The sequence below is a fragment of the Macrotis lagotis genome, chromosome 7, assembly GCF_037893015.1.
Source record: "Macrotis lagotis isolate mMagLag1 chromosome 7, bilby.v1.9.chrom.fasta, whole genome shotgun sequence".
NCBI classification, from domain to species: domain Eukaryota; kingdom Metazoa; phylum Chordata; class Mammalia; order Peramelemorphia; family Peramelidae; genus Macrotis; species Macrotis lagotis.
In genome coordinates, this window is record NC_133664.1 from 30,287,591 (window position 1) to 30,302,537 (window position 14,947).

Consider the following 14,947-nt stretch of genomic DNA (forward strand, 5'->3'; position numbering starts at 1 on the left):
AAAAAATGATGTATTCTATTATCTTTAATGGGACTACTTATTTAAAATGAATCTCATTAGAGACTTGGAGACACAACAAGGTAGCCCCCAGTTAACATTTCATCAAGGTAACAGTATTTTAAATATTTTTGAAGAAGCCAATTGGATGCTACAATTCCTTTCAGGATGTCTGTGTATATCATTATATTGTTTCATTGCTGGATCTTTTCCATTCTGCAACTTAACATGGTAATGAGATATTATTCACTTTACTATTAGATTAAAAATATTTTTCCAGTATTTTCAGATGTAGTCAGGCTTGAGTAAAGCTAGTGTGCTGTTCAGCACTGACATTATCAAACTGGCAGTCCTTAACAAGGACTGTGGCAATTGTTACTGTACCAGACAGCTTGTCCTCTAAGAAAAGAGGTCAAAGACCAACTGTATTCAGGGAAACAAGGAATATTTGTTCCCGGAGACCTTTTATGAGATGGATCATTTTTTCTCCATGGTAACAGTGTTATTTATTCATGCATCCATTCATTTGCTCTCTTATTTAATCTTTTATTCATGTATTCATTAAGCATAAATTTATTTAGGTACTAGTATATTCAGGCATATTATTAGGCATATAATGAAACAGTCCCTGCCCTCAAGGAGCTTCTGCTCTATGTTATCATTGCGAAATTCATTTTTGACCACAGATTTGACTTCAAACAAACCACTGATAGGATCAGCATGTCATAATTTTAAAAGTATTCATTGAAGGCAAATCAACAAGGTCTGTCTTCCAGGCCTTATGCTAAGTATTGAGGAAACAAAAAAGGCCCTAAATACCTACCATTCCACAATCATTTAAACCAAATGCCAATTCCTTTTCCTAAGGAGTTCATGGTCTAATGAGAAAGAAAATGTACACAAACAACAATGGACAAACAAGATGCAGAGAGGATAAAGCGGGGTCTCAGAAGGAAGGCAGTAAAACAAGAGGGGCTGGGAGAGGCCACTTGCAGTGGATGGGGTTTTTATCAGGGACTTGAAGGAAAGTAGGGAAGTCAGAGAGACAGAAAGGAGGGCAAGCATTGGGACCCAGGGAATGTCAGGGACAATATGCAGAATGGGAGATGGACTGACTGTCTTCAGCAAATCACAGGGTTCTTAGAGGCCAAAGTCTTTGGCTTGAAGAGCTCATAGAAGGGGACCCTGCCCCCCCAATACATGCCAGCAGCTTCTTATTGTCCCCAGGACTAAACAGAAAATTTTACCTGGCATTCAAATTCTTTAATAACTACTCTTCCCGTCCTCATCTCCAACTCTTCCAGTCTTCTTACACCTTTTATTCGCCCTAGCCCCAACCAAGGCCCACGTGAATTTTGTGAATCATAGTTACCCTGACCTGTTGGTGGGTCCTGGAACAAGATGTCCCATCTCCTGGCTGCTGGCACGTTCTGCCTTGGAAATCTTTCCTTCCTCATCTATGCCTTTCAGACTTTCTTCAAATCTCAGCTAAAATTACACTTTCTGCAAGAAATCTTCCCCATCCCCCTTAATTCCAGTGCCTTCCCTCTGCTGATTACTTCTAATTTATTATAGATGTGCACATATTGGAATATATGTACACACACACACACACACACACACACACACACACACACACACATACACTGGTTGCAGGTTGCCTTCCCCATTAGACTGTGAACTCCTTGAGAACAGGGACTATCTCTTGCCTTTTTATGTATACCCCCAGTGATAATTAAAGAAATGACCACTGACTTAAAAAATTGCTAGAGGGAGAGCTAATTACATTTATAACATAATTCTGTTTTTCCAAATTTCTTTTATTCATTCATTTTTTTAAAGTAGGGGATAGTTTTAGTTGGAGGGGATATAAGAATTTGGCTTCTTCCTAGATTCAGGGTTTCCCTGTATAACATCTGTGACAGGAAGTCATCTAATTTCTTCTTAAACATTTCCAGTAATGAGGAACCTACTACTTTGCAAGTCAACCTATTCCAATTCTGACACTTCTAATTGTTAGATAGTTCTCTCTTACAGTAAACTGCCCACCACTTCCCACTGATCCTGAGACATGCCCTCGAGCTTCATGGAATAAATTGAATCCCTCTTCAGAGTGACATCCCTCAAGATATTTGAGGCAAGCTGCCATTTCCCTCCTCCTGGTTTCCCAATCAAAGAGCAACAACTTCTCTTTAAACTCAGCATCACGTGTCACCATTTCCAGACCTCTTGCTCTCTGGCCACCCTCTAGCTTGTCAACATCCTTCTTCAAACATGATGCCAAGGTCTTAATGCAGAGTTCTTGATGTGGCCTGCTATATTAGGGTTACGACTGCTTATAATCCAGACACCACTTTTCCATTACTGCAACCTAAGATTACATTAGTTTTTTTTGGCAGCCACATCATACTTTTGGCTCATTTTGAGCTTGTAGTAAACTAACAGCCCCAGGTCTTATTCATGTTAATTGCTGTTAAGACAGGTCTTTCTATCCTGTACTTGTGAAGATGGTTTTTTGATCCTAAATGGAGAAAAGCTTCTCTATTTAATTTTCTTGATCCTCTTGGTTCATAATTCCAGCCTGTTGCATTTCTCCTTTTCTCCCCAGCTTGTACTCCCTCTAATAAGGGGCACATTTCAGAGTACACACACACACACACCCACACACACACACACACACACACAACCAATATCCCTAATATTTCAACAGTATGCTGGTAGTGAACCCAACTTAAATGGATGAGCTAGTCAAGCTGACAAAGGTTTTGACCAAAAAAAGAAAACTTCACTGTCCCTAAAAATTTATCAAGTTGAGTTTGAGGGAACTGCATAATGCCATCATTATTTGTCATTTGTAGGGTTTGCCAAAGGAACCCTCAATAATGGAAATGATGTTTCAGAAGAAACAGACCAGGGGTTGGAGGCCTCTTAGTGGCCAATGGTTAAATAAACAGAGCAGCAGGTATCTTAGCCATCACTGATTTCTTACCCTAGTTTAATCTAATATTACTGATAAGGAAATTTAAGCACAGAGAGCACAAAGTCAGAGAGGATGTGGCTAAGAGCAATAATTATTTTACTATTATACCAATAACTAATTGTTAAATAAGAATTCAAGCTTTTCTTCTGTTTCTTCAGGGAAAGCCAGTTCCTATGGAAGGTCAAGTTCCCCTGAAAGATCTGCCTGATTGAGATTGCCCCTAACCCTCCAGGAACATGCTCCTTGATCTTGAGAAGAATGCCATTCAACTAGAAGACCTTAATTTGTGTTGTTGTTGTTTCTACCAATCCTTTTTGGTAAGGTTTTGAATTTTATAATTTTCCCACCCTCCCTTCCCTCCCCCTCCCCCAACAGAAGACAATTAGATAAACTTTACAATGTTTTCATGATATGCATTGATCAAAATTGAATGTGTTGAGAGAAAAAACATATCCTTGAGGAAGAAATAAAATAAGAGATAGCAAAATTATATAGTATATAGTATATAAGACAACTTTTTTTTAAAATTGAAACTAATAATCTTTGGTCTTTTTTTAAACTTCTCAGATCTTTCTCTGGATACAAATGGCATTTTCCATCACAGTCCCCTAAAACTGGTCCTGATTATTGTAATGATGGAATGACCAAGTCCATTAAGGTTGATTATCATCCCCATGTTGCTGTTAGTATGTACAATGTTCTTCTGGTTCTGCTCATTTTGCTTACCATCAGTTTATGCAAGTCTTTCCAGACTTCTCTGAAATGCCATCCTTCCTGGTTTCTAATAGAACAATAGTGTTCCATCACATATATAAATCACAATTTGTTCAGCCATTTTCCCAATGGAAGGACCTCCCCTTAATTTCCAATTCTTTGCTACCACAGAGCTGCTATGAATATTTTTGTACAAGTGATATTTTTACCCTTTGTCATGATCTCTTCAGCGAATAGACCCAGTAGGACCTTAATCTTTTTAGAATGTAAACAGAATCCAGTTTAGGAGTCCTGAGGAAATGAATTCCCATCTCAGTAGCTCTCCTTTAGAGTTTAGAGTGATCCAGCTCATAAAGGAGAAAAGTTATCCAGAGTAGTTTGAATAGAGAAAATTTCCCTGTCCAAAGTGCTGGAGGTGGCTAAGTCTCATGATCTAGCCACATTCTTGGCAGGAGAAGCTAAAGACTTCCAGCTCTCCTACTTATTAAATGTCTACCAGTCAGTGTTGATTTTCAGTTGTCAAGGAAATTTCCTCTCAAGAATTATTTAAAGCTTTCTGGCTCTCTGTTGTCTTTTGTCTTTGGTTATTGAGAAAAACCACTGACAATCAATTTATTAATTGTTAGCTGGCCTAATTAATAAATTGACTGTTAATTACACAGTAACTCTGTCTCTTGGGATTTTTAATTTGTCCCATGGGAGAGCTAGGATTTAAACCCAGGACTTCTAACTCCAATTCAGTTTCATAGCATTAGAGATCTGAGAGTCCAACTCTTTCATTTTGCAGTTGAAGAAATTGAAACTCAAGGAAATGAAGGGATAGGGCTGGGGTCACATAGGAAGCAAATTTTTGAGGTAGAATTCAAACTTAGGACCTTTTACTCCAGGGTCAATACCCTTTCTAAGGCACCACATGGTCTCTTCTTCTACTGAAATGTCCTAAGGGTAAGAAAGTAAGCACAGACCTAAAAGAACCCAAGATTCATATAATCAACTCCCAGATAATTAAGAGCTGCTTAGTTGAGTCAGTTTTTTCAATGAGATAAAATTCCCCGGTTATTCCAGATACCTGCATAGAAAACCCTGTGTTAGCCATTCAGATTTAACAATTACACCCCACAGAAGCCTAGATAACGGCCTTCTGAACCACTCTGGGCCATCTAGATGTCACATGTTCCCTTGAAAAGCACTCTTCATGCTCTGATGAATGCAACAAAATACAGACTATAACCCAGGCACTCTCTTAGCATGCCACACCTTTGTGTTCTGCTTGGCTCCTAACAGCCCACCCAGCTCTGATTCCCAGAAGGCCATGAGTGCCACAATCTAGTCCCAGATTTCCCCCTTTGGATCCCCCCTCCTGCTCTTTCTTCATGATGTCACAGAATCACAGAGTTGGAAACAGGCCATTGAATCAAATCAGCACCTGAGGCTACAGCTTCCCTTCTACCACATCCTCAATGAGGGATCATCCAGCTTCTAAGGCCACCCATTCCCCTTTTGGGTTGCTCTAATTGTTAAGGAGTTCTACCAAAAGAAAAAGGAATAAGGACATTAGGGGTGAATTGGGGGGGGGGGGACAGACATCATCATGACTTCTTTTTCGCCTCTGGGAAATTCTGAGGGGCAATGAAGTGTACACTTCTAATGAGGTTTATTTATAACAATACTGACTTCTTAAGAGATTCATACTGACCTTGGGTGGTTTAAATGGGTAGTCTGGTGAGAAGGTAATGTCAAGAAAGAAAACTCCTCCTTCATAGACAGACCCTGGGGGTCCCAAGATAGTTGACCGCCATTCATAAATGTTGTCTCCTTTGGGTCCAGCACTGCAATGAGAAACAAACATGAGACATGCTTAGAAACGAAGTATAATCTGGAGTATGTTGTATTGGTTTTATCATAATAATGAATTGGGCAAGTACATTAAAATTGATAATAAAGCAAACCAGAGGTTAATTATCCAATACAAGTCAGATGCTAATACACCACCAATCACCATTGGGAATGTTTTAAACATCATTACTGATAGGAAAAGAAAACCAAGAAGATTTTGTGGTAAGAGTATACTAGACATAAATATAGCCTCTTTCAAAAATCTGCCAAGGAGTAGCTGACCTTGTAAAAAAGGAAAGGGAAATTTATTATCATTTTCTTTCTCTTTCCAGCACCAGAGTCACTGGATGTTAGAAACACGACCTAGTCTCAGACTTATTCTATGAAATCACCAAGTTCTGCTACACTAAGGAAGGGCTACGTAGAATGTATACCACAATTTCTAACACCGGGAAGGTGTGGTTTAGCTCAGAAGCAATCAATGAATAAATAAATGAGACGGCAAATGTTCACAAATTTGAAACTTCCCAGAATGAGAAGCTTCCGACTATAAATTGTACAACCTTGAGTTTCTCATAAACGTAGTAATAAGTCCTATAGTAGCACAAATATGCTAGGGCAACTGCTCCTGGGGTGTATCCATTACCACCCATGCTCCGACCCTTTGAAGGCCAGTCACTAAGCACCGGGCTCTGAGGCTGCACAGTACAAACAGACACCTTGTCACCTACACCTGAATGAGAATCTCCCCTGGAATGGACCCAGACAAAGTGATTCTCTCCCCTTTACCATCAAGAGAGACTCGGCTATTTCCTGGGGCATCAGGCCCTTCTTCTCTAAGCTTTAGAAGATTTTCCCTAATTCTGAGTTCAAATTAGCCTCTTTGCAGCTTCTCCTTTAGTTTTAGTTCCATTCTCTGGGTCTACATGGAACAAATCAAATCCTTCTTTCTAAGACACATAGACACACATACATTGACATATACTATATATATACATACATACATACATATATACATATATTCTTCAACTTCATGAAGAAACGGGTAGAATGCCTCCCTCTCCCCAATCCTTCTTCCTGCAGGCTAAATGTGCCCATCCCTTCAACTTATCCTCACATCCCAGGGACTGAAATCCCTTTGCCATTTTGGTGGTTCTTCTTTGGATTCAACAGTTTACTGATTAGATTTGTTACTTTAAGAAGCCACAAAATATAGATACTTGGGAGGAGATTCAGCAGAAGAAGGCTTTATATGATAACTTTAAAAAAATTTAACTTTTGTTAATTTATTTTATATTATAACAATAATCTTGTTGTGAGAGTAATCATAACCACCCCCTTCCCCCAAAAGATGAGAAACCTCAAGAATGGTGTGAGAGAGAGAGAGGAAAATAAAAAGTATACTTCAGTCTGTATTCAGATTCTGGTGTCTCTGTCGTGAGTTGCTTTTCCTATCATAAGTCCGCCAGAGAAGTTGCTTCAATATTTTTCCCACAGTTGCTATTACTAGCTGTACCTGCACTCTCTTCCTCCCCACTCTTATTTATTCTATTCTCTCTCTCCTTTCATCCTGGACCTGTCCAAGAGTGTGTTGTATCTGAGTACCCTCTCCCTTGATCTTCCCTCTCTTCTATCACCTATTTCCCCCTTCCCTCCCCCCATTGGCCCTTATCCCATCCCTTCTCATTTTTCTCTAGGGTAAGACAATTTCCTCACCCTATTAAGTGTGTATGTTATTTCCTTTCTGAGCCATTTATGATGAGAATGAAGGCTCACTCATTCCCCCTTACTTCCCCCCACTTCACTCCATTGAAAAACCTTTTTCTTGACTCTTATGTGAAATATTTTAGTTCCTTCTTCCTCTCCTTTCCCTTCCTCCCAGTACTTGTACTTGAAGATCAAACTTTCTGTTCAGCTCTGGTTGTTTCAATAGGGAAGTCTGAAAGTCCCCTGTTTCATTGAAAGACCATCTTTTCAGGGTGGCTAGGTGGCGCAGTGGATAGAGCACCAGCCCTGGAATCAGAAGTCCCTGAGTACAAATCCAGTCTCGGACACTTAAAAATTACCTAACTGTGTGGCCTTGGGCAAGCCACTTAACCCCTTTGCCTTGCAATAAACAAACAAACAAACAAATAAATAGATAAATAAATAAATAAAAAGTCCATCTTTTCCCCTGAAAGAGGATGTCTAGTTTTGTAAACCAAGATCTTTTGCCTTCTGGAATATCATATTCCAATCCCTATGAGACCTTAATGTAGATGCTGCCAGATCCTGTGTAATCCTGACTATGGAGTCATGATAGTGGAATTGCTTGTTTCTGGAAACTTTTAGTATTTTCTCTTTCATTTGGGAGTTGTGGAGTTTGGCTATAATATTCCTGGAGGTTTTTCTTTTGGGATCTCTTTCAGGAGGTGATTGGTGAATTCCCTCAATTTCTTTTTATTTTTTTAAGGGTTTTGCAAGGCAAGTGGGGTTAAGTGGCTTGCCCAAGGCCACACAGCTAGTTAATTATTAAGTGTCTGAGACCGGATTTGAACCCAGAGACCGGATTTGAACCCAGGTACTCCTGACTCCAGGGCTGGTGCTCTATCCACTGCGCCACCTAGCAACCCCCCCCCCCTCCTCAATTTCTATTTTACCCTCTGCTTCTGGGATCTCAGGGTAATTTTGCTATATTTGCTATATTTGCAGGGCTCTCTCACCACTCCTTCAAACTGTCTCCAGGGATACCTGTGCCAAGAGGTCTGGAAACCGCCCTTCTGCCATGGACCCAAGTACCTGGTCCATCTGTGCTGTGGCTGCAGTTTTTTCCAACCCTCAGTCCCAGTAAACAGACATTTCCTGCAAAACTTTTAAGATGTCTTAGCCTGGGAAATCGTATCACTCAATCTTTCTGTAGGATCTACCCCTCTAGATTTTGCCTAGAGTCATAATTTGACGGCTTCTGGAGTGTTTTTGGGAATGAATTTCTGGGAATTCCTGCCTTTATGCCTCCATCTTGGCTCTACCCTATGCATAACTTTTTTTTTTTTAGGTTTTCACAAAGCAATGGGGTTAAGTGGCTTGCCCAAGGCCACACAGCTAGGTCATTATTAAGTGTCTGAGGCCAGATTTAAACTCAGATCCTCCTGACTCCAGGCCCGTGCTCTATCTACTGCACCACCTAGCTTCCCCAAGACACCCATTTTATATATTATTTTTTACCCCCAAATATTGCTATTACTACTTGGGTATATAGGAGGTCCTTCTGTGTTTGACCTCCTACCTGGTAATAGAATCTGTGGGTGAAAGGGCATGAACAATTTTGTTTCTGGGTTTTTATTTTTTTTTTTTGCATTAATTCCAAACTGGTTTTCAGAATGGTAGGACAAATTCATTACTTCACCAGCACTCTTATAAGCTTGTCTTTCTTCTGCCCCCCCCCCCCCCCAACTATTTCTGCTTTTGGTCCTTTGACCAATTTGCTAGACAGGAATTAAAATTTCAGAGCTGTTGTACTTTGTATTTCCATTACTATTTGTGACCAAGCAATCTTTAATATTCCACTCAAAAAGCCTTTATAAAGGGGCAGGCATTGGATTTAGTTGTTAATAGTTTGAAATTCCTTCACATCCTTTGATTACTGATCTTTTAGGGGAATGGCTCTTGAAGGAGGATGACATATCATAATATGGAATGTCATCAAACTCCAGTGGCTAGGGAATGACAGAATTCAGACCTCGTTTACCCCATCCCTGATAAAACATTTCTTTCAGAGTAACTCAATTTCTAATTCCTCAAATCAAATTATTTCATTTTTGGTTGTCTGACTTCATTCCACCAGCACAGAGGCTGTGGATAATACCAACCCACTGTATTGGCTGGTGCTGTCAAAGTGGATATGTGCATGGAAGCCTTGATCAACACTGTAGCAACAATAAGTGTTAAAAAGATTTTATTTTTCAAACCAACTTTTAATGGACTTGGGATTCTTCCTGTATTGTTCTTTAGACAGAGAAATTGGCCTTTTGCCTGTTAGGGTCACTGTTTCTCTGTAAACCTTTTTTGGGCAAAAATGTTGTCCTTAGACCCCTCCCCCCCCAAAAAGCTTTCCATAGTGAAGAAGAAAGGGTTTTACTAAAGTAGCAAGTGAAGTAGAAAGAACAAATGGGGAAGGAAGAACAAGTGCTCTGAAGTTCTCTATATTTTGGTTGTATATTAGAGATGTTTTCCCCTCCATGCACACGTAAGAGAAAACCTGGCTTCAAAGATGATCATTACAAGTATGCTGATTCTGCAGGTCTTCAACAATTTTCCTAGTCAGAAAAGTTGTTCCCACTGCCCACCTGAACCTCAGAAGAGACCAATAAGTTTCAATATTTCTTGGTAGTGGGGAGTAGAAAAAACTGTGCATAAATAATTATGCCTAGACTGATAGAACTTCAGAAAATATCTAATGTCATAGTGGGACTCCCATGAAATGCAAATTATTCCTCAGTGTAATCTGTAACTAATAAATAAACCTCTTTATGGTGACATAACTGATGGGGGGGTGCTGGGAAGGTACTTGTTATTTATTGGGCTACTAGAAAGAATAAGATTGTTTTAAAGGCTCTATTCCAACACACTGTGTTTCCTTTGCTTATGTGAAGACCATATGAGATTTCTGATAGACTGAAAAATACTAGAAATTAATTTTGTTTTCTGACTAAACTATTCATGTCAATACAGGGAAAACAAGATATCTAAGGCACATACTACTGTCACGGAGGGCATTTGCCACCAAAGAGGCCAAAAGATAAATAAATATGGAATATATCCAAAATGAACATAAAGTAATTGGAGGGGAAGATAGAAGACTATTAAAGAAGACATGAAAAATCAGGAAAAACCCTTGCCTTCATTGACTCCTGGGCATCCTGCAAATATAGGACTTGGGTTCCAATCTGCTCTTAGGAGAGCAGACCTAGGAGCATTAGGTAGAAACTACAGGGGCAGATTCAGGCTTCAGCTCAGAAAATGTTCCTATTGCCCCCAGTGTTCTGAAAAGGATAGGGCCACTTAGGAGAGATGGGGCCACTTGACTTCTTTGGGCATGGCTAGATGGAGGGATTCATGGTCAGCTGCAGGTAAAACCAGCTGGCCTGAGAGATCCTTTCCTGTTCCTGTACCATTCCATGACTACAAATACAGGATTTTTTCAATTATTAGTTAAATGAGGCTAGCTGTGACACAGATGCAAAGAAAGCAACAATCCTATTCTAATGTCAAAGACCAGTATATCAATAAGCAGATACAGAAAAAATGGAAAATGAATACAAAATGCAAAGGGGTGGTTTGGGAGGGAGGCTCCCACATTGGTAGGACCAGGAAGGGTTTCAGAAAGAAGGTGCTACTTGAGCTGAATCTGGAAAAAAGAGGGTCTGGGGGAAGATGGGAGAAGGGAATATCCTCCGAGGGGTCCAGCCAGGAACAGCGGATGGAGTGTTCCATGTGACGAACAAAGTAAAGGTCAGTCTGGATGTGTTGCAGAGCAAGGGAAAGAAGTTGTGTCCAGTGAACCTGGAAAGAGCAGTCTGTGGCAGTTGGGAAGGTCTTTAAAAGCTAAAGAGCAGTTCAGATTTCATCCTAGAAGTAATGGGGAGTCACTGAGATGGGGACAGGCATGGTCAGTAAGCTTCGGAAAGTTTTTTCCCTAAGATATACTGGAGTGGTGGGACGTGGAACAAAATTAAGGAAGGAGTGAAAAAAAAGCCAGATAAGAGAACGCATTCAAAAGGAATGCTGTTTTCAGAAAAAAGATCCAAGACTTCAGAGATCTGAGAAAGAGGGGACACTTTTTAAGTGAAATCTTCAAGCTGCCACTCTCCCCCAAAGGTTGTCATGTTCTCTCCCTTCCAGATGACTCTGCACTATGCTGCATATGCTCCGGATGAGCTGTGAATCCTGTTACTTCCCCACCCCCAGGAGAACGGAAGGCACACGAGGGCAGGCAATGTTTTGTTTTTGCCTCTACAACCTTAAAGACCAGTCTGGTCTCACTCTACATACCCCCCCCCCCATCCTCAACTCGACCCTCCAAGCCCTAAATAAAATACTTATTTCATGGAAAGGTCAAAGAACACATATGAAGACAAAATAAACCAAACACCCAAAAGTATTCAGAAAAAAATGCATGGAAGTTGGAGACGTGGGAAAAGTTGGTATTCTGATGGAGGGAGCAGAGGAAATGAAAAAGAATAGAATCCTCAGGAACAATGGGGAGAAGGGAGACAGCGTTAAAGGGGTGGGCCTGGGAAACAGCACAGCTGCTTAGTGACTATGTACAAGCATCTGCAGAGCAGGTTTTCTAAAATGCCTGAAGCTCACTGTATTTGTAGTCAGAAAACAATCTTTAACACCCCCCCCCCACCCCCAACAAAATACAACACATGGACTGAAACTTGCCATGATATCTCAATAACTGAAAAGAAATTAAACGGCCTGGATGAGAACCAATGATCCATTTTATAGACCAGAGACCAGATTATTAGGGGTTGGGGGGGGGAAAGGTGTCTGGGAAATGGTTTAAAAAAATAAAAAAGGAATAATCTCCACTGCAAAACTCCTTTAATTGGATAAGAGTTAGCTCTAGGAAGAACATGGAAGACCATCTAGTCCAAATCTCTCATTTTTCAGATGAGAAAGCAGTTTTAGGGAGATAAAGGTATTAAGAGAGAGGAAGAATTCAGACTCAGGCCTCTGACTCCAATTTCATCTTTGCTTCCACCAGTGCTGTATTTTAGATGTTTAAGCTCCCCTGCATGTAACAACATAAGTTGTTACTGCAAATTCGGTGTCAGAGTCATTATCCATGGCTCACCTTGGACAGAGAGCTGTCTTAGGGATTGGAGGGGACACAAAGTTTAGATAAAACATGAACCCTACCCTCATGGAACTTCCATATTTCTGCAGAAGACACCACCATCCTTCCAGTAACCGTAGTTCAAAACCTGAGACCCACCTGATTTTCCCTTCTCTCTCACACCCCTCATATCCAATCCAGTCAGTTGAAAAGTTGAAAAGTCTTGGTTTACCTTCATAACAATCCTGATTGTTCTCCCTGTTTCCTGTCATTCCCCTTACAATCTACTCTCCACATAGCTATAGAAATATTTTTTTGGGTGGAGCTAAGATGGAGAAGTAAAGGCAGGGACACATCGAGCATCAAACATCGAGCTCTCCCCCAACCATTCCAAAAACTTTTAAATGACTCCAAGCAGATTCTGGAGTGGCAGAACCCAGAAAAAGACAAGTGAAACCATTTTCCAGCCTAAGACAACTTGGAAGATGGATGAGGTGAGAGAGGAGTGTGGAATGGTGTGGGCTGTGCCAGAATGAATCGGCCCTGGCAATCCAGGAGCAGGAAGTGGGCATCTGGGTCAGTGGCAGTGGGGGCAGTTTTTAGACCTCTCAGCCCAGAGACTGCCAAGGACAACTGCCACACAGGGTGAGACCGGAGCGCTGTCCAGCCGGCCCCAGTGGACCAGGAGCAGTCAGTCCTAGGGAGTCACAATCAGCAGAGAGAGCTGCTTCTGGAGCTCTCGGTCCACAGACAGCAAGGGGTCAGAAGGACATTATGGGGGTCTGCTTGCCAACCTTGTGGCAGGACTAAGAAGAGGAGCAGAAGCACAACTTGCTGCCGCAGGAGGCAAGGGACCCTCCTCACAGTTCTTGGACAGAGAGAGGGGGGCCTGAGGTCACCCACAGACCAGAGCACAGGCCAAGAGAGCAGTTAAAAACCTCTTCTTAGATCATACGACCTTGGAAGAATGAAAGAATGAAAACTTGCAGGTCCCTAGAAGTATCTCTGAAAAAGCTAATGATGATGGAATGTTATTCTGCTAGAAGAAATGCTGAACAGGACGCTCTCAGTAAAACCTGGAAAGACTGTGGACTTCTTTCTGACCCCTGGACTTGTCCGGAGCCTTGTTTGAGGCTGTGTTCCTGGCCTTGCCATTTTGACAGGAGCCACCTCCGGCTCACCCCTTTCTAACCACAACTCTTTCCTATAAGCCGGCTTTTATCCTGGAGAGGCACTTCTCCCCAAGTCTCCAAAAGCCCACCTTTGGTGCTGGATAATGACCAACTCCTCAGGCTGGCATTCAAGTTACAGTTTTATTATGGTCTTAATAAAAGATGTTAATTAGAGAGGCCCAGGGTAGGACCAGAGAAAAGCCTCCTTTTCTTCAGCAGGTTAACTATTCCCCAAATAGCTGTTAAATTTTCTTAGCAAGCCATTTCAAAATGAAGGGTGAAAAGGGAACCTCTGGCCTGGGCCGCTGGTATCACAGGATGTAGGAGCTGGAAGAAGAGTTGAGCTCCCCCTCTTAGAAATGAAGACCTGAAAGCCCTTCAGCTTCAGGCATTTCCCTAGTTTCTCTGAGCTGGGGGTAAATCAGGGCTCCCCAAAGTTTTGCACTCATCACCAACCCAGGTGAGTGGGCCTGCAAACCCACCTAAAGTTTTCTTTAAAAGCCAAGACAGAGGGGGCAGCTAGGCGGCGCAGTGAATAGATCACCAGCCCTGGAGTCAGGAGTACCTGAGTTCAAATCTGACCTCAGATACTTAATAATGACCTAGCTGTGTGGCCTTGGGCAAGTCACTTAACCCCATTGCCTTGCAAAAAAAAAAAAGCCCCAACAGAGAAGGGAGAGCTCTGCTTTAGAAGCAGCCCAGGGGAGCCCCAAAGGGCAGTGGCTTCGAGGGGAAGGAAAGAGCTTCACCTGGTTAATTCATCTGAACCTCTCAACAAGGAGGAGGTGGACTATTCTAACAACTAATAGATATTCAGCATCATTAAGGTATGTCTGGCATAGTCCTATGAGGTTTACAAATATCCTTCTATGATTTTCATTTAGTCATTGATTAATGGAATAAAACAGGTTCTTCCATTACACAGTAGGAAAAAGTAAGATGATTGCACATAGAACATTTGACTTGTGTTCCTTTAAAATATATGATAAAGTTATCATGTGAATTTTTTCCTCCCCCCTCTTTTTTTGGGGAAGACAATAGGCAAACAAACATTTTCAACAAAACAAATAGAGGATAAATGGAAATAATAAGTTGCAGATTATATGCTTGGAGCTGGGGAGACCCCTTCATTTTATGGGCCAGTCCTTTGACTTGAGTGGGCGCCCAACAGAGCTGGCACAGGCAGCCCAGGCCTTTGGCTCCAAGGTCCGAGCTCTTTCTTTGCACCTCCTGCCTCAGGCCCTTTGGTGATAGAGCCAGGGGTATACGGATCCACAATATATGCCTACAGGAGCCCCAGAGCTTGGGCTTTCTGCAACAACCTGGGCACAGGGAAGTTTTGCACAGGGAAACTCCATGATCAGACTAGGGGTCCTGAAGAGGAGAGTCATTGTGCAGCTCCTCTCTCCCTCCGAAAGAACAGGG

General features: G+C 41.6%; 1 protein-coding gene across 2 annotated transcripts in view; it reads right to left on the bottom strand.

The window, feature by feature from the left end:
• Window positions 1-14,947, bottom strand: part of LOC141494479 (ubiquitin-conjugating enzyme E2 E2) — a 338,783-nt gene that overhangs the window by 72,108 nt on the left and 251,728 nt on the right. For both annotated transcript variants that reach the window (XM_074195712.1, XM_074195711.1), the window contains exon 4: window positions 5,388-5,520. In XM_074195712.1, coding sequence (XP_074051813.1) covers window positions 5,388-5,520 — 133 coding nt within the window. The remainder of the gene's footprint in view (window positions 1-5,387; window positions 5,521-14,947) is intronic.